The sequence below is a fragment of the Globicephala melas genome, chromosome 10 (genome assembly GCF_963455315.2).
Source record: "Globicephala melas chromosome 10, mGloMel1.2, whole genome shotgun sequence".
Taxonomy (NCBI): Eukaryota; Metazoa; Chordata; class Mammalia; order Artiodactyla; family Delphinidae; genus Globicephala; species Globicephala melas.
In genome coordinates, this window is record NC_083323.1 from 1722093 (window position 1) to 1742183 (window position 20091).

Sequence of the window (20091 nt, forward strand, 5' to 3'; positions counted from 1 at the left end):
TGCAGTCTCGCGAAGTGACCTCTGGAGGCCGTCCGTCACTGTGGCTGAGGGCCCCACTTCCTGGCAGGCGAGCCCATCGCTGACCGTCTGGGAAGCTGAGTCATTACAGGAAAAATCGCTCGTTGGAAGAGGCAACAACTGGCAGGACTGCCCATCTGCCTGGGCGCCCCCACGCCCCGCCCCGCCGCCAGACATGGGGCCAGGGCGCTCCGTGCCCCGAGCCCCTCGCGTCCCGCCGGCTGCCCAGACAGGCCGCCCGGCTACAGGAAGAGCCGCGAGAGAGGCGGAGCCAAGAACGAAAACTGAGAGAAAAGCTATTTTTTAGGAAACGAAACCTCCCACCCAGGAGAACAGAGAGGCCGGCATGCCTGCGAGCTGGTATGCGTCAGCTCTGTGCCTTCCGTCGCGGTGCACCTGCACCAGGCTTGGGCACCTCGAGGGCACAGGCTGGCAGCCCTTCCTCCGAACGCTGTGCGACATAAAGGCACTACCTACACCAGTAAATCACCTGCTCACACACACACACACACACCCCCCATAATAAAGAGATGCATGCACACGTGTACACACACACACGTGCACTTTAAAAAGGTGAAAACCAAGAGTGGACGTGCCTCGCTGGGCAGGACAAACGTGGCCACACGGCTGCCAACAGCCCCTTTCACCTCCCAGAGCCTTCGAGTGGCCTCTGCTCTGAAGCTCGGTGGTGGGTGCCCGGGGCCCCACTTGCTGGTCCTGCCGGGACCCCACCCTGGGCTGCCACCTTCCCGGGGGCCCCACGTCCCTACACACACCCCACCGGCTACCCCGGCTCTGGGCTGTCCGAACACGGCCCTCGCCAGGCCCCCCGCCCATTCCCCAGGGGTGTCGCATAGTTACCAAGGTGGGGCACGTGTCCACTGCTGTTTTATCTTAGCTGGAGCCTGGAGCTCTAGCAGAAATGGGGCACAACAGGGCCACCCCAAAATGAAGATCAGGTGACAGAGGGAGAGCCTCAGGCGCGGGCCGCAGGACAGCAAGGCCTGGATGGCCAGCGGGCGAGCGGCCCACCTGCGCTCTGAGCCGTGGGCTCCCGCACCCCCAGCCAGAGGTTCTTGGCCCGGAGAGGCGAGCAGGGCGCCTCAGGCAAGGCCTGCAGATTGGGGAGAGGCTGCCAGTGGCCCTGAGGGGCGGGGCTAGTTCAGCCTCGTTACAGGACGGCCCCCGAAAGAACACCAGCCCCGAGCAGAAGGAGACACAGCGCATCTGCAACAGGCGGCCGCGGGGGCTCCCTCCCCCGGAAGACGGACGCCTCTGGGGACCACCTGCTGAGCACGCCGTCCTGGCAGGCGCAGGGTCTAGAGCTGCCCGCCACGCCACGACCCCCTCCTGGGCTTTCAAGGGGCACCCAGCCATCAGACTCTCAGTCCACAGACTGGGTGTCCTCAGCAGTGCCCAGAAGCCCAAGATCACCTGTCCCTGAGCCCTGCCGGGCCCTTACCCCTGCTGACCCCTGACCCCTGCTGACCCCTGAGCCCTGCCAGGCCCTGACACCTGATGACCCCTGACACCTGATGACCCCTGACCCCTGATGACCCCTGACACCTGCTGACCCCTGAGCCCTGCCAGGCCCTGACACCTGCAGACCCCTGACACCTGCTGACCCCTGACACCTGCTGACCCCTGACACCTGCTGAGCCCTGAGCCCTGCCGGGCCCTGACCCCCGCTGACCCCTGACACCTGCTGACCCCTGACACCTGCTAGCCTGCCCTGAGGGCATCCTGCACACCTGCCACCAGGCTCGGTGGACCTCGTTTAGAGACCTCGTCTATCCATTCATCTGTGCATGCACATCTGGAACATGCCTTTGAAGGGAGCCAGCGAGGCTGCTGTCCCCTCCTCCCCGGCCGTGTCCCCAGAGCCCAGTGCCAGACCTGGCCCTCGGTGACCAGCTAGCAAGGCTGGCCTGGGCCCTCTGAGGCCATGTCGTCTCCACATCCCCTGGCCTCTGAAACAACTTTATCTCAGTAACTTTCAGGAAAACAACACCTTTTTTTTTTTTTTAATGAGATGAAAAAAAATCTACTGGCGCACGACCAAAATACCTACAGATTAGCGGCTTTGAAACCCCTTGCACTCACTCCCTTGTTAAACCCAGGAAACTAGGCATTGCTTTCAAGATACATTTCAAAAGCTTTGCAAGATGCTTTCTTAACACAAAAGTTAAGACTTAAACAGTAATACCACTAATTCCCCTGCAAGCGAGCTTAAACAGAGCCCAATGGGAGATAACGAACGTTCCGTAGGAACCTCACGGAAAGTTGCATTATCAAACTTAACGATTTATTTTGCATAATCTTGCCACTTAATAAGGCTACAGACAGCATGCTGGAGAAGTTTTAATGTATTCGGCTTGGAATTCAGCTGTTGTTGAAGATGGTCTCTGTTCTTAAAGGATTAGTGTCTGGTGATGTTAGGGGCCCTGCAGACAATAATTAACCAACAAGGGGTGGGGCGGACCTCGCTGGGCTCCCAGGGGTCCATGGCGGCGATGCGGAGCCCCCCGCCCAGCTCCTCTCGCCCAGGACACACTGCCATGGCCTCTGCGGCCCCTGCTTGTCTGGATTTGGCCTGGAGAGCAGCTTCCAGCTCCCCTGCCCTGGAGGACCTCATTCCTGCCAGTGGGGACCGCTTGATCCTCAGAACAAAATGCATCCATGTCCCCAGCTTTTTCTGTGTGGCCGGTCAGCGCCATGCCATCAGCTGCCCTCGCTCGCGGCATATGCCAGCTGGAGCTGAGGGCACGGCGCTGACCACCGCTACCCTGGGGGCTGGAGAAACAGAGGAGCCTGGGGGCGACCGCTTGGGGGACAGGGAGTCCCCCTGAGTTGGAGCCGGTCTCCTTGCAAGACCCCAGGGCTGTACCACACCCCCCAGACAGGAAGGCGTTAGGAGGACCCCTCTGTGGTCGGGGCAGCGAAGCCCGGAGACGTGGTTGCACAGCTGCAAATACGCTCGGAGCGCCAACTCCGAGTGCAACGCGGGCTCACCGCTCACTGGATCACGGGCCTCAAGGAACACTTAATTCCAGACTCGCTGATGTGTGGCTCTGCGTGCCCAGGGCCGTGGGGACAGCTAATCCGGACGGTCTTGCAGCCGAGAGTCTCCTATGGACGAGGGATCACCCGCAGGCCGGGGTCCAAAGGGCTCCTGTGTGCAGAACACAGACGCGCACAGGAGGGGGCTCGGCCCACACGCCAGCTCCACCCTGAGGCTCGGTGACGAGCTGGTGCACGTTTCCACAGTCTCAGTGGCCAGAACTCCACGCCGAGGGTTCCATCTGCCTGGCCATCTACGCTGCACTGTCCACCAGCAGGTGGCTGAGGGGAATGGGGGACCCACACAGGAGCCCCTGACTACTGTGAGGAAGCCACGTGACCCCAGGCACCGGCGTGTGTTCAGGTCGACACGTGCTCGGCACTGGCAGCAAACCAAGAGGTTCCCTGCAGGCGTACGGCCCGCAAGGCCCCCTCGGGTGCTCCCGGACCATCCCAGCGGCCCTCTTGAGGGGGTCAGACACACAGACGTCTGCCATCTCCTGGGCAACCCATGGCCCCCAGCCCGGCCGGGCCCTGGCTGCACCCCGAGGCTGGGGCAGCTCTGCCAGCCAAGAGCAGCCCCCGAACCCGCAGGGTCGTCCCTGTGAGTCCCCGAGAGACACAGACATCACTCCAGGGATGGAGAAAGCACAGCTTCGAGGGCCTGGAGGGTCTGCAGGCCCCCGCACAGGAGCTGGTAAGCTTTGAGGGCCTGGAGGGTCTGCAGGCCCCCGCACAGGGGCTGGTAAGCTTTGAGGGCCTGGAGGGTCTGCAGGCCCCCGCACAGGGGCTGGTAAGATGCCTCTGTTTCCTGGCATTTGTCACGATCAGCCTCCTAGGAAACCATGGCTCTGTAAGAGCTACGTCTTGAGTAACAAGAAAAGCAACAAAAAGAGCTCAAAGTAATAGCCTCGCGGACCGAGGGCTTCCGAGGTGCGGGCACCGCGCTGTGAGCTGCCCACGCCCCCTCCCCACAATCTCGGGGGCCCTTCATCACCGTATCGCAGCCGGGGCAGGGAGGCCAGGAGCACCCCGACTTTACAGACTGGGAAGGGGAGGCCCAGGAGGGCAAGGCCACGGCCACAGCTGGCCAGTGCCCCGGCTGGCTGGTGGCAAGGATTCCACGGTGCCCTGGGGTCAGACTCCCAGCTTGCAGAGCACGCCGCCCTGGAGATGGTGCAGGCGGCGGGGAGGGGGGGGCCTGGGAATAAAAGTGCCGTTTCCAGCAGTTGGTCACTTGAGATGCGGATCGGAGGGTCAGGTGGAACGTTTCTCTCGACTAAATAACTAGCCAGACGCAGCCCTGCAGGCCCCAGGCCCCGCCATCAGCCCCATCAGCCCAGCTGCGCAGCCCCCAGCCTGCTCGGCTCCGAGCTCCCACCTGCTGTGGAGGGATGGCCCCTGTAAGCTTTCGGCCAGACCCATCTCCCCACCTGAAAATCCACTTCCCTGACATCTGCCGATGTCATTCGCTGAGCCCCACGCGGCCTTGGGCAAGTCCCTCTCCCACCGGGCCTCAGTGTGCCCGGTACAAGGAAGCGGCCACACCAGACGCTTTCCCACCGCCTCCATCTCCAGCAGTCTCCTTTTACAAACAAACCCCAAGGCCTGCCAGCGACACGAGTGTGGGCCCAGGCCGGCCTGTGCACACGGAGTCACTCCGGGAAATTCGGCAGGTGATGCTCTGATGGCACCAGCCACTTGGGCCCACTATGGCTCCTGCCTGGGTCCATGCGGACACCCCCTCCCGCGGCTGCAGGCAACTCGGTCGTCCTGTCTCCCTTCCCTCACCCAGCAAGCTCCGAGGAAGCCCCTGTGCCCAGGACGGCAAGGGCTGGATCTCCATCACACGGACCAGACTTCACACTTGATCAGCCCCAGGGGCCCCGCCCAGCGAGTCCCACGGCCTCCCCTGAACCTCCCAAGTTCAGTCCCAGAAAACATATGGGTGTCGGGGGAGCACCACGAATGCTCCCTTCGCTGTGTCAACTGCTAAGTTTTCCAGGAAATTCTGTTGACACTGGTGCTCCCACACCCCAGAGCCCCGGGAGGCCGAGCCCAGCCTCTCGGCACCCAAAGTGCATCCAACACGAGGACAGGACGGGAAGGCGGGAAGAAGCTGCAGACACCAGCCCACCTGCCCGCGGCTGTGTCGAGAACCTTCAGCCCAAGGCAGCGGCTGGGAGGCGGGAGGCATGGACCCCGGGCCTGGGGAGCGGGGAAGGGCAGCCTCGCCCACACACGCTGTCCGAAAGGCAAGGGATGCTCTAGCGGCGCCTGCTGGCCTAACCGCCGTCCCCGGCCCCCGCCGCCCTCCGGTCCAGGCACGAAGAACACAAGTCCTCAAGGTCGTAGACCGTGAGCCCAGACTGCACCGAGCGACCACGGGCTCCCAGGACGGTCACCTAGGATGGGGGGAGGGGGTCAGTGACTGATGGGACGGGACGAGCTGGTCCCTGGAAGGACGTTGGCTCAGGACCCACAGACTCCCGGGTCAGCACTCCCACCTCCCAGGGAGCCCCCGTCACGTGTGCAGGCAGACACCAGCTACTCCTGGACCACGTGCTGCACCACACCTCCAGTCACTTCTCCAGCGGCTGAAGGGAGCTTCCGGCCACGAGGCTCGGCTGCGCTCCCGTGGGAAGGATGTCCTTTTTGAGACAGAGGGTGGCATGTCCCGGGCCATTGAGAAACACGCCTGCGGAGGACAATGCCCACAGAGGCTTCATCAAGCCCCCCGGCCCCTTCAGCCACCTCGCCCTCCTCACCTCTGACCTCTGGGGAACCGCATGTGAGTGGACAAGTGTCCAGCACCCAGGGAGACGACCCCTCACCTTGCAGCACAGTTGTGGGAGCTGCCATGCCCGCCAAGGGCACAGGGAGGCCACTGGCCCAGCAGGCTACCTCCAGGCGCTCTTGGTCTGTCCCCCACCTTCTGATTCCACTGCCTGGGCACACGCTGGCCCTCCCTCACCTGGACCTCCCCATGGCCACCTCTCGTGTCCCTGTCTCCTCCCCAAACCAGCAAGAGGCCTCTGTCCACAGTGAGGCCGCCCTCAGGACCTCCCAACACCTCTGCGCCCTCCCCCACGGTCAACTCAAGGCATCACAGGCCGCCCTCCAGGTGGCTGGCCGCATCAGATGCCCTCCCACGACAGGCCGGGGAAGCAGGATCCCGACGGGAAGCCTGCAATGGGGCCTGGGGGCTGCTCTCCTGCTCCCCGAATCTCTGGCTCTCATGGTGCTTTCCACCCAAGAGGAACCACCTTCCATTCTGGAAGATTCCTCAGGGAAAGCACCCCCTCTTTCCTGCCTACACCTTCCCAGCCACAGTGGGAAATTAACTCGATACCCAGAATCCTGCATTTCGCTCTCATCGCCAAGCCACACACTTCATGAAAAAGAAATATGCAAGGTTCAACCAGCATGAGTCAACACATCAGGATGACTTGGGAATCAAAAGAATAAACGTTACAAACGCATTTTTAATAACGTGCTGGGTAACTGTTAAGTTGGCAACAGACTATTCCAAATGGAATCCAACGTGCCTTGGGGGAGGCCAGGCACCAATGCCAAAGTGGCTTTCACAAATTTCTTTAAAAGAAGAGAGAAAGCAAAGAAAAAAACAAATAACTTTCAAATGGACACGTGCCGTCCACGAGCAGAGGCAGCGTCCTGGACCCGTGTGGTTAGCTCAGCCTGCAGACGGCAGGCACAGTGTGGGTGGGACAACAGGACCTCCAAATGCAGGATGCAGGGGTCTCCCAGGGCTGCCCCTTCCATCAGGGAGCAACGGGGTTCAGGGGGGAGGAAGCCCTGCTCCACTCCACACTCCTACAAACTGTACTGGCCCCCAGCCCCCGGGAGAACCCCAAACACAGGCAAGACCCAGACTGGAAGGAAGCTGGTGCTTGTTGCTCTAAGATCTGCAAGACCTCTGGCCCTGGTGATGGTGTTAGTGCCCAGGCACAGGGGCGCATCCTCTTCCACCCCACCATGGGGTGAGCGGAACAGTGGACCCCGAAGATGGGTCTACCCAGAACCTCGGAACGTGGTTTTATCTGGAATAGATGTCCTTGCAGATACAGTGAAGGCTCCCAGGATGCGATCGTCTGGATCTGGGTGGGGCCTAAATCCAAGGACCAGTGTCCTGATAAGAGAGACGAAGATCTGAGACACAGGGAGAACGACACGTGACAGCAGGCAGGGACTGGAGTGATGGGGCCACAAGCCCAGGAAAGTCAGGGTCGTTTGGAGCCACCAGAAGTGGGAAGGAGGCCTGGAAGGAACCCCCCCTGCGACGTCCTGACCTGGACTTCTGGCCTCCAGAAGGAGAAGACAATACATGTCTGTTCTTCAAGCCCCCCCACCCCACCTCCAGTCATGGTCCTTTGTGACGGCAGCCCCAGGAAGCTGACCGCCCACCTCTCCATGACAGGGTCCACCGTGGAGTCCACGTCCCGCATCTGAGGGAGGCCCCTTCGTCCTCAGCTGGCCTGGACACCGAGGAAGTGACCACAATTCCTGGAGCGCAGGCCTGAGATGACCCCCACACGCCCGCACAACTTTCCGGAGCCCCTGCTGCCTGCACAGCCTCAGATCCGCGCCCACCAGCCTCCCGCGCCCCACTCCTTGCCTCAGCCTGTTCGCCGGGGCAGGCACTCAGTAGGTGCTTAATAAACATGTATCCCAGCAGCTCAGCATTTCCACCGCACCCCACCACACAGAAAGTCCCTATGCAGCTGGAAAGGAACTGTCCTTCTCCTGTACGTGGGAAGGCAGAGCCACGGCCGTAAATAGAAGGTAACCATAAAAATATACACACGACCATTAAAATGAAAAATGCCCACCAAGCCCAAATAAAGCCATCTCGTATGCACAACGTACGTGCCCTGGCTTTGGGAAACGCTGATTTATGGACGGAGGCGCATTGAGAACTTCCGGGCCCCCCCCCCAGCCCCACCGCCAGGGGACTCGGCTTCTGCTTCAACCTGAAACTCAGTGGCCATCACACCCGTGGGTTCAGGTGCCAGGTGGGAAACCGTATCTTTGCCAGAACGCTGATGGAGCACCTGCCCGTCCAGGCCTCCTCGGGACACAAGGTGGAGGTGAGACCCCTGCACCCCTGGCACAGGTGGCACAGGTGATTCAGCTCCTCCTGGCCGGTGCTCCCTCCATCGCCCCTGTGTGGCCTGTCGGGTTCCTGTGGTCACCGTAAAAATGATCGCAAACCACAGAAATTCATTCTCCCAAGTCCTGGAAGCCATAGGTTCAAGGTGACGGTGTGGGCAGGGTCATGCTCTCTCTGGAGGCTGTGGGGGAGGGCTCTGCCCACCTCCTGCAGCCTTGGGAGGCTGCGAGCCTCCCTGGGCTTGTGGCCACATCACCTGCCTCTGCCTCCATCCTCACGTGGCCTCTCCCTGCATCTCTTCTAAGGACACTTGTCCTTGGATAGAGGGTAGACCTGGATCCAGGACAATCTCATCTGGAGAATCTGACCTTCACCACACCTGCAGAGACCCTGCCTCTGAATCTGGCCACGTCCACAGCTTCTGGGTAGACCTGTCCTTAGGGGGCCACCACGCGACCCCTCCACTGTGCATTTCTCAAAGGGCACACACTGGAGCTTCTGCTCTGCTCGCCACATATACGGTCCCACCGGACCCGCCAGCCCCAGCACAGCCCGTGCCCGGCATACAGCAGGCGCTCGATACGTGCACCACACTGTGTGGGCGTGTCTAGCCAGGCCGTCACCCAGGCAACTGGCCCCAGGAGCTCCCTGGGGAGGGAGGGCTCAGGAGGAGGCTGTGGGTTTGCAAAGCACAGCTATTTATCAGCGAGGTCTGGGCTGCTGTCAGTGAAGCACATCGCAGGGCCTGCTTGGCCGCTCCTGTGATCAGAGAAGAAGAGAGGTAATTGGCTAATAAAATCCGCCTTCTCTAGGCACAAGCTGACTTTGAAAAGAGTGTGTGTTTTAAAGTCTGCACACCCTCCTCCAGAATCGCAGGGGAGAGCACAGGGCCAAGGGCGGACGTGTGTGTGTGTGTTAGGCCTGGGGCTTCGGCAGGGTCCTCAGGGAGAGTCCCAGAGGGCAGCATGCTTGCCCGAGCCCGGAGCCTTCCAGAACACAGCCTCCTGCCCAAACCAGGGGCTCTGGAGGCTGGGGGCCAGCGGCAGAGGGGGCCGCCCTCGGCAAGTCCAGCCTTAGGCCCCTGCGGGACTCTGCTGTCACACCAGGAGACCAGGGCCCAGAGCCAGCCACTGGCACCCAGAGGCCACAGCCCAATCCCTGCCGTCTCACCCCAAGTCCAGTGCAGGGTGGGGAACACAGGGGCCGACGGTCAATGTTGAGGATGGTGCCCACCCTGCCTGAGACCTCGGATGGCCCCCAAGCCAGGGAGCCGGTGCCCGAGGTACCCGCCAGGGCTGTGAGCTGATGGACGGAGGCCTCCAGGGCTGCCCTCAGGGTGACCACCCCGTGCCCTCCAAGGCCCGAGCCATCACTGACCAGAAGTCCACGGAGGTCAGTGCAGTGAAGGCCACAGTGGCCCTTCCAGCACCCGCTGTGCTCCCCCAAAGCCTGCCCAAGGTGCCATTTGAGTGTCCCTGGGTCACAGCTGCCTTCGAGGCGGCCAGCACGCAGCTGGAGAGGCACCGCCCTGACCGTCCTGTCCCGCCCCTGGGAAGGCCCGAGACTGTCCAGGTCCTCCCAGCCCGTCTCAGCCACCGAGAGCATCTTGGCTTGGATGCCACAGGTCGCGTCACACCTGCAGGGTTTTCATCTGACAGAGCAGTTAGACTCGAACGTGCCCCTGGGGGAAGGAAAGGGGAGCAAATAGACATGGGCCTGTGGACCGGAAAGGCCGGACCCGGGGTTGCCCACCCCCAAGGGTGGGCCGTGAGGACCACCAGGTGCACCCACACCCCGAGGCCTGGCCTGGCCACAGCCGTGTGACTCCATCCACGGGGCTGGGTCTCAGCCACGATGCCCCACTCAAGTCCCCGGAGCCGTGATCTGAGTCTGTGACCTGCTTTCTCCAAGGACATTCATGCTGAAAGGGCACATGGAGGTGGTCTGGGCAGTGCCCCCCGAGCTCCCCCGGCAGCCAGAGGGGCTGGGGCACAGGGCAGGCCTCCCTCCCGCTCCCTGAAAAGTTGTGTCTGGACAAAGCGGTGACGTGACCCATGGAGGACCTTATGGAAATCACCGTGGACACCATCAAGGTCACACAGCCGGGCGTGGCAGGGTGCACGCAGGGCAGCCTCGGAGACACCACCGGACGGTGCGACCAAGCACGTGGCCCGGCTTCCGCCCTGGGCCGTCTGGGCGTCGTGGGCAGCCAGTGGCAGAAGCAGCCGCCCGCCACGTGGACTGCAGGAAGAGGATGATCCAGCAGATTTTCTGGGGGTGCTCCCCCCCTGCAAACATGTGCCCAACCCCCTCCAGAGGGGTGGTCCCGCGTCCAGCCCCCAGCCCTTCACCCACACAGAGACACCCCAGTGCCTGGAAGCAAGGGGCTGGTCCTTCTTGCCACCCGGGTCACGGCTGGGGAATGGGGTCGGCCGAGAGCACCATCCCTCCACCGCCAGCCCCTGTGCTGCCAGCTCAGCAGTGTCCAGTGAGCCCCCGCTCCCCGCAGCTGTGGGCCACCTGCGCGGACAGCATCTCAGCCCCACACCGCCGGTACAAGTCAGCCCGCCGTCAGGCCTAAGTAACGCAGAGGAAGTGGGCAGGTCCCAGCCTTCCTGCCCCTGACTCTCCAGGGCCACTCGGAGATGGAAACTCCGTCAGGGAGGGCAGGGCTTCAGTCAAGCCTGGTCAGTGGACTCCAAACCCCGGCAGGCCCCCGGCCACCCCCGCCCACCAGGCTCTCAGGGCCCAGGCTGGCTTCTGGCTCTTTCCTGGGCCACCTCCCCCAGGAACACGGCCCAGACCCTCAGTCTGATGGGTCCCAGAGGGGTCCTGCGGGGGCTGGGCTCGTCCCCCACCCCTTCAGCTGTCCTGGGCTCCCCCTTCTTTTTGGGAGGCCCTCTCTGTGGAGATGGCTCTGAAGAGCCTGCCACTCTGCTCAGAGAGAGGGCACAGGTTGGGCCGGCAGTCAGAGCCCTCGGTAGGGAGGGACGGACGGAGGGCCCTGCCCTTCCCCGAGGACTCCTTGGAGCCAGGGCCCAGCGTCCCAGAAAGTGCTGGCGGCCACAGCCGAGGCCTCCCAGGCTGAGTCATCTGGAGGACGAATCTCCGGGGGGCAGGGAGTGGGGTGTGGACCCAGGCCGAGGCTCGAGCCCTGGTGGCGATTCCACCCGAGATCAGCGAACGTCCTTCTCAGCTAAGCGAGTCTGGGTGGAGCGGCCCGTCTGTCCATGTCAAGATCACCCAGAGCAACAGTTTCTACGATCCTTTCCAGCCTGCCGAGGAGGAGACTGAGGGTCCCAGTGGCCCAGTGACTTGCCTGATATCACACTGCCACCCGGCTTCCTAATCCCACAGGCCATCTGCACAAGCACATGTGAGCCACTGGCCAGGCGCTGAGTCGGCGAGGCAGGCATCAGGATGTGTGAGGGGAGATGGATGTAAGACCAGGCTGCCACTTGCCCCCGGAACCAAGCAGAGAAAAAGTGAGCCCATACGTCGGCCCACGTCCCCTTGACCTCTGTGACCTGGGCCTGTCCTTGGACGTCGCCAGGCCTCGCTTGCTTCATCTGTGAAAGTAAAGAACAGCACGTGGCCGCTCTGGAAGGCACCCTGCAGGGTGTCGGGTGCAGGGACAGGACCGCAGGGGCCAGGAAGCGGAGGTGGAGGCCTCACCCTCTGCTCCCCGCCTCCAGGCTGGGGGCTGCATCACACGTGTGTGTGTGTGTGTGTGTGTGTGTGTGTGTCCATTCACACCTGTGTGCCTGTCCATGTGTGCATGTGTTTACATGTTTGTATGTTACACGTGTGTGTGCCTGTGTGTGCACACAGGAACAGACTTGATGAAAGGAAAGATAAAAGGAAAACGTCCAGGAGGGCAAGCTGGTCACCCCTACAGTAGGGCGGTGACTGCAGGGGTCATCAACGTGCACCTCTAAGGAGGCCTAAGTCCATTTATTAAACGTGTGTGTGAACAACAGCACGTGTTACAAACAGATGCATAATTACTTACTTTACATCATCCGTTACATAGGTTCATATTATACTCCATGCCTTTCCTGTAACGATTTACTGACGTGTAAGTGCAGGGATACAGGGACGGCTCCGATTCTAGATCAAGTTCACTGAATTGATTCTAGATCAAGTTCACAATGTATCTCACCTACTTCACGTGTCGAAGGGCATCACGTATAATGCACGTGAGAGTTTAGCGAACGTCACCACATCCACGCACACATTCACACACAGGAAACGTCAGCAGTGTTCCATGCATCGCCAGGGATCCACCACGACCCGCCTCCTCCAGGCCCTGGTGGCCCTCCACCAGGGAGGGGACCTGGCCGTCGCACTGCCCCCTCTCTGCTGGTGCCCTGCACAGGGCTGCGTCCCCAGGATGGGCAGACACCCTGGTGTCAGACCCCTGAGCTGGTACTCGCATGGTCCCCTGCACGGCTCCCCAACGCCCTCAGGGCGGAAGCCAGGCGGGGCCTGAAGAACGTGCAGAGCTGCGGTGGGGGCGTCAGGCTAACAGCGGCCCTCCTGAGTGTGCACGCGTGTGCCCAGGCCCTGGGGAGTGTGACAGCAGCCGGGCCACGCCGCAGGGGCCCCTCACGCCTGAACAGTCGCCTCTGTGTCCAGTCCCTTTCTGCTTTCACTTTTGCGGCTGTCAGGCACTCAGCAACGAGGCTCCCATTACGGTGAGTGTGGGTTTTATGCAGATCCTTCGTCGTGGAAATGGTAGGAAATGATGATAAAGGAGCTGGGCTATTTTTCACGCCTTTTCGATGCCACTCCGCCTCCCCGGCAACCAGTCCCACTCACCTGGCCTCGCAAATAAACTCTGCTTGGGGGCAGGGGAGGAAGCCTGATCAGCTCCCTCCGCATGCGGCCCAGAGACTCAGGCTGGGCACCCCGCAGCCGGCAGGGAGGTCTGGGTGGGTGGCCGGAAGCACCTGGAACGCAGGCCCCAAGCATCTGTCCCCAACTCTCCTCTGCTATCACAGCCTCTGAGAATGATCTGGGTATAGCCTGGGCTCCAAAACTGCTCCCATTCTCAGAAGCCTGACATGGGGTCCACAGCCCTTGCCCACAGTGGGCGACCCGCACACACCTGCCCCCTTGTGCCCCTGGGACCCCCATACGTGTTACAACTGGGATGATCTTTGGATCCAGCAAACATTTCCGATGGACTCCAAGGTGCCAGGAACTCTGCTATGTCAGTCCTAAGACCTCTGTCCACATCTTAAACTCACAGATGTAACAGACACAGTACACGGTAACACTGTACTAACTACTGATCTCGTAACGACTACAGCAATTAATGACCAGCGCGCAGAGCCATGACAGTTAACAGAAGACCGTGAAGGGACTGTTCGTGGTTAAGCGTGCGCCTTCCCAGCCGCCGGGTCCCAGAATTCCGCTTCACTTCCAGAATGAAGAGCTAACTAAATAAATAAAAGTCGAATCCTGTTTGCTCAACAGTTGGCCCTCAGAGCAGCTGTCCAATTCAGAAGGCAGCGGCGATTCAGAAAGGACCTCTGGAATCGAGGCCGGGTCCACTGCTAGGGCAGCCAGACACACATGCTCGTCTCCCGAAACACGTTCTCAATAGGAACACGCGAAGGCTGTGAACAACACGCCCACCGCCTCCCAGGCTCCCCTGCCCCCAAAAGGAGTGAAGGAGACTGACAGACCTCAGGTCCTCACCTCCAGGAACAAGCCAAATGGCCCATCGCCCTGCCTCTCTGTGGAGTGGTTACTATTCTTGTTCCATCAGCAGCAACGTGAAAGCTGTCTGTGCAGTAACTGAAAGGCTTGGAGAAAAATATCTTAAAGTCTATGGTAGAGGGAGATGGAAAATATTTTTTCTAATTCTGGCCGTCTCCTTAAGGCTGTGTTCTGAGACCAAGCGCAGTTAGGGAGAGAAAAGGGTGTCTCTCCTCTGCCCTCTCCCAGTGCACCACCACGCCGATGCTCTGCCCCCAGCCCCGATTAAGAGGCTGTATTTGAAATCCGGTTGCCCAGACTGCCCCCTCCCGCCCCACCTTGACTGTAGTTCACAAGCACAGGGCATGTCAGGCTGCATCTGAACGCAAAGGACGGCTCTGGCTTTCCAGAGGAGGGTCAGGGTGTCCCGAGCGGCGAGCAGCAGAAGGAACTACCCTGGTCCCTGAGCTCCCACACCCCACGCCGTGGCCGTGGCCATGACCGGGGCCTTTCTCACCAGCCCTCCAGCCGCCCGGGCCAGGCCCTATGCGGCAGGCAGGACGCTCTCACAAAGACCGGCCCAGCCAAGGCTGCAACTAGGGACCACAATACGCCTCTCTCTCGTCCACAGCCCTATTCATCTTCACCAACAGTGGGAGACAGACTGGCCAGAGGGGGACGGATTAGCCACGGGGTGACCCGCATCTCCGCACAAAAGGCAAAGTGTGGAAAAACGGCTCCCTGGGTCCCCCATTCTTCACCTCTGAAAAAACCTGATTCAAGGAAATGGCTATTTAAACAGCCCTTTCCCACTCGTCCACAGACAACAAGTCACAATTGTCCGTCCGCCCGCCTCGCTGCCTCGCTCCCTTCCTCCCTCCCTCCCTCCCGCTGGCCAGCACACCACTGGAAGGAAGTGGCCTGGAACCTGCAGCCTCCAGCCGGGAAGGGCCTGTGTCTCCCCTGCATCCAGGGTGGGCCCGCCACCCTCCCAGCGCCTGCCCGGGGCTCCTGACCCCAGAGGGCGGGAAGGGCAGCTCAGAGAGGACAGGGATACTCTCCAGGTCTGGCCTTTCATCAGAGGCATGCAGCAAAGGGCACTGCATCCCAGAAAGCAAGTACGTGATGTTGCAGGGTGGGCCCCATCCCGGGAAGCACGGACATGACATTTCAGGGTGGACGCACAGCACTTCCAAGAATCCCAGAGGGTTGTGCAAACACTCAGACTTCCCCTGAGCACCGCCAGAACGCGTACCTGCTCCCGGCCCCGTGTCCCACCTTCCTGTCTCCACACCGTCTTCAAGAACGTTGAGGAGCCTCTAGCCCCTCCAGAGTAAACGCTGAGGTTTCCGTGCAGGGCTCTCCAATAGCCCATCCACAGAACACACCACACTCTCAGAGCAAGCCTAGTCTCTAATACGCTGGCCTGCCCCACACACAGATTCTTCAAATCCAAGATATAAACACTCTTTTCTCTTCACCAAAACGTACGTCTTGACCTTAAGATGCGGGGCCTCAGGAGGACGGCAGTGCCCTGTGGAGACAGCAGGAGCGGTCAGCTCCCAGCAGGCGAGCAGAAGGGAACCGTCCAGCCCCAGGCTGTCAGAGCTCCACTCCCTTGCTAAGGCAGCTTGAAAATCATGGAAGACGCCCCTCATCACAGGAACTCCCACAGAGCCAGGCCCTTTCGACCTCAGAAGCAGTGAACACAGGAGTCCCCCTTTCAAAATGAATTTCCCCCGAGAGGAAGATCAGGGGAGGGAAGGGTGAGGGCCTGCGGCCCAGGAAGGCTCAGCTGTGCAGGGACCCCCGGCCACCTGGCAGAGGACACAGCCAAGATCAGACCTTAGGAGGCTTGCCAGCCCCAGGGGACCAGCCACCCCCAGCAGAACCGTCCTCTCCTGAAGCAAGTCAGCAAGCCGGTCGGTGGTGGACGGCTGGCCTCCAGCTCAGCGGAAACACCAGGCCCTCTCAGGGCAGGCCAGGCCTGCAGCAGCCCCTGGGACAGTCCCCTCTCCATTCAGGGCCTGGACTCAAAATCAAGGGAAGGAAAAGGACACCGGGCCAACGGAGCAGGTGACGGACCGAGGCTGGCCTCCTACACCTACCTGCTTCCCCAGGAAGCCAGAGGCAGCTCGTTAGCTAGTCAGGGAAGCAGCTGAATGTTGCCAACCCTGCCTTTGTAAGAGCCACGAGCTAATGAGGATCTGCCCACACTCCAGGCCACGCCAGCTCTGAGCTCGGCCGGTGTTCCCTCATGGCCAGGGACAGCAGCAGGCAGCGCCGGGGCTGAGGTGCCTGCGGGCAAGGGCACCGCTAGCTGCAGGCAGACAGTGGGTGCTGCCTGGGCCGTGGGTGCCTAGGTCGGCTGTTCCAGAAAGGCCAGCCGGGCTGAGCCCACGGTGCACCAGGGTAGCCCTCCTCCAGGAGAGCTGGCCTTCGAGTCAGGAAGTTTCCAGGAGTGCCCAGGGTACTCGGGCAGCCACCCACCACGACCATACCAGCCCGCGTACTCCTGCCCTGGAACCCTGAGGCAGGGCTACCCCTCCCACAGATTCCTCCGGCTGCGCCGGTCCCACTATCAACTTGCACGACTCAAGCAAGCCCCAAGAACGGGATCCTAAAGACAGCCCCGCTCTCAAGCAGGCACCGGGAGGGCAGGGGGGCCGGACTTGGTGCGGGGCCAGCTGCTCTGGCTGTCAAGTCCCTGCTCCTAGAGCCCGCGGGTCCTGGACTCGTCCGGAAGGCGGCGTGGAGAGCGGGATGCGGGCGCGCAGGCCTCGCCCTGGGCTCCCGCCGCCCGGGCCCCGAGTCAGGCCCGCCAGGATGGAGCGCGGGTGCCATCTACCGAAGGCCCGCGGAGAGCGGCCGGGCGCCGCTGCCAACGAGCCGTGCGGGGCAGGGGACGGCACAGCAGCCTGGGAACGGGCCGGAGCCCCGGCGGCGCGAGAGCCACCGAGGTCGCCGCGCCAAAACCCCGCCGCGCGCCACCTCGGACCCCCGATGTGAGCGGAGCGGCAGGGTCCGTGCCGGCCGCCCGGGCCCCGCAGTAGCGCCAGGCCGGCCGGGCCGAGAGCGGTGGCGGTGGCGGCGGAACGTGCTGGAAGCCAGGCGCGCGGGGGACAATTACCTTCTTTCAGGAACTGCGCGTGAATCACCAGGACGAGGAAGCAGCAGAGCGCGGCCCCCGCGAGTGCCCAGAGCGCCTTCAAGAGCTGCATCGCGGAGTGCCCACTCGGCCGACGCCCCCCTAGTCGAGCAGCGAAGGTCCAGGCGCCGCATCAGCGCCCCGCTGGGTGCAGCCGCCGCGGCCGCCCGCTCGCGCCCTCCATCCGCGCCAACGCCGCGCTCCGCCGCGACTGGAGGCGCCGCGACTGGAGGCGCCGCTCCGGGAGCCGGGCTGTGTCTTTTTGGGCAGGGGGAGGGGAGGGGAGCGGGCGGGGGCGCGGGGAGGGGGCGGGCGGGGCGGGGAGGTTAGCACCGAGGCTCTGGCCGCGGCGGCCGCCCGGCCACCATCGCGGGCTGCGGGGCGCCGGGGGCCCGGGCGCGGGGGGACGGCCGCCGCGGCCCCATGAATCAGCCCCGCCGTCGCCCCCGGAGCCGCGCCGCCGGCAGGGCACGGACGGCGGGCCGCAGATTGCGCAACGGCCCGGCCGCTGGCCGCCTGTCGCCTCCCGCCGCTGCCCGGCGTCGCCTTCCTCTCCAAAGCCGCCGCCGCCGCCGCCGCGCTCGCTCCGGCCCGGGGCTCAGGGGGCCGCGCCGCCGCCGCGGAAAACCGGGCGCGGGGCCAGGGCTGCGCGCAGGGCGCGGGGCCGCCGCACCATCGCCGCCGCCGGGGCCCGCGCGGCCGGGCCCAGCCCGCAGGGAGAGAACTTGCGCGGCCCGGTCGCCCTCGGACGGTGCCGGCCTCCGCGCTCCGGGAGCCCGCGCCTCCGCCTCGGTGGCCGGTTGAGACCGGGCCGGCGCTCCCGCGGGCCGCCCGCCCGGCTGGCGTTGCCGGGGGCCGGGGCCGAGGCCGGGGCCGGTGGCGCCCGCGCCGACAGGTGGGGCCGGCGAGAATGCGCGCCTCGCCCACGGGATGCCGCCGCTCCGGCCCTCGGCGCGTGCCCACTGCCCGCTCAGCTCGGCCCTTCTGGGAAGGCGGCGGGAGGGGCAGCGCGGCGCTCGGACTCCGGCCCGCGCCCGCCGCCCTCTGCGCTCCGCCCGGCCCGCCGAGCAGCCGATGCGTACTGGGCCGCGGAGGGGACCCGGGGGACCCCCGCCGCCCTGCAGCGCCCCCGCCTGGCGCGCCGGCGGGTCAGGCGAGGCCGGTCCGGCCGAAAACCGCGGGTCGGGCTCCACCTAGGCGCGCAGGGGCCTCACTGCAGAGGCGGCCGCGGCGGGGGCTGGAGCGGGTATCGCGCGGCCTCCGTTGCGCCCAGACCCCCGCGCCCTACGGCCCCAGGAGGCAGGGGAACCCGGCCCAGGCGTCGCCACTGCCCGGGACTGCCCTGCGAGGGCTTCTGAATAAACGGCCCCTCGGCCTGGAAACACGCTCACTCCACATCCCGGCCCTAGTCTGTGCCATCCCCCAGGCCAGCGGCCGCCCCGCGTGCGTGGGCGCACAGTCAATGCCGGGGGCGGCTCCACGTGCAACAGCGGGCCCCTTCCTGGCCTGGCCTCCTCCGGCCTCTGGGAAGGGCCGGTATTCGCCTGAGCCCCAGAGCTGAGGCATCTGGGTCCTGTTTAGAGTCGCCCCAGAGGCCAGTATCTAGGCCTCAAGGCAGTTTTTTCCTGCATTGAATTTCCAATTCAATTCCAAATGCCCAGCAAAGAGCTTTGGCTGGGGGTGAGGGTGGAAGCCTCTGGCTGAACCTAACCCCACCGTGTGGGGTGGGTGGAGGACGGGACGGGACCCACCCTCAGAGGGCCCTGGTGAGCATCAGGCCTGCAGAGCAGGCCCAAGGGTGCACATGAAAACTGCTTCCTTCCTGCACAGACATTTAAGTGCCGGGAAGGGTAAGAGGCCGGTCCTGGGAGGGCTCCTAGAGGTCAGACAGGTCAAGGCCCTCCGTGTACGCTTGGGCACACTGACACCAAGTCCTCCAGGACCAGTTCCAAGCTTGCCCGGCCTGAGGTGCTGTGCCAGCCCCAGGTCAGAGGGGAGGCCAGCCCAGAAGCGATTCCACACTCCAGCTGCATCATGTCCATGAGACGGGAACGCCGGGTCCGAGACCCCACCTGGAGAAGGGGCCGTAGCCTCCCACAGGCCAAGCAGCTCAGGCCCTGCCCTGGTTGGGGGCTCTCTCCCCTTGCACAGACCCTCAGAGCCCCATGTCCTGTAACAGCCTCACCCTGGTCCTTGGCCTTCCCCCCCAGGCACTTTGTAGGAAACCCCACCTGCCGCAGCCTCTGAAGAGCCTCCCTTCCTGACACAACAGAGCCTGACCTCCACCAAGGTCACTGGCGGTCAGTCCTCACCCGGTGCAGAGCTCTCCTCCTCAGAAGGCTTCAGGGTCACCCAGTGCTTATTACCTACGCACACCCAGGACCCCAAAGGGACCTCAAGGAGGAAACAAGGCCAGCCTCTGACATCCACTGGGCCCTGATCCGGGGCCTTCTACTTGAAATTTTGAAAATTTAAAGTATTCTAAATTCCCCAGGGGAACTTTTACAAACAAACTAACCATTTGGAGGATCTTTCTATAAAGGGAATTAAGAAAAGAAAGTTTGTAAGGAGAGACGTGGCGTAAATCTATTTTCAACAAGTGCAACAGGAGGGGCTATGCCGTGGGGACCGGAGCATCCTCCTCTGGCTCTGAGGCCTTCTGCAAGGAAACGTGTGTGGCGCAGCTTGTGCCCTCAGAAGAGGTAACAGGTGACAACCGGGGGGCCCCGTGGCTGGTGCCCACAGGAGTGCGTTAGCTGTGCAACCACGGAGGCCCATGGTGCCACTGGGAAGTGAGTTTAAGATGGCAGAGTGAGCACCACATGTACCTCGGGAGGGGACAGCCAGGGTCTGAGCAGAGAGATGCTTAAACATAATAATAAAGCCATAATGGTGTCGGGAGTCAAAATGAGGGCAATCTGCAGGCCAGGAAGTGTCCTGGGGCCACAGCTGCTGGAGGGAAGAGGAGGGGCTGCAGCCAGAGACGTTGGAAGGAGGCCCAGGTCCTCCAGCGTCAGCACCTGTGACT

At 62.9% G+C, this 20091-nt stretch overlaps 1 protein-coding gene across 2 annotated transcripts in view; it reads right to left on the reverse strand.

Moving 5' to 3' along the window:
• The window catches only part of TAFA5 (TAFA chemokine like family member 5), a 193979-nt gene that overhangs the window by 100520 nt on the left and 73368 nt on the right, over positions 1-20091 (reverse strand). The window contains exon 1 of one of the 2 annotated variants that reach the window (XM_060306710.1): positions 17046-17313. The exons of the other annotated variant lie outside the window; for it this stretch is intronic. Within the exon in view, the coding sequence (XP_060162693.1) occupies positions 17046-17136 (91 nt within the window). The 5' untranslated portion in view covers positions 17137-17313. Of the gene's footprint in view, positions 1-17045; positions 17314-20091 lie in introns of those variants that run through there. 2 annotated transcript variants of the gene reach the window in all.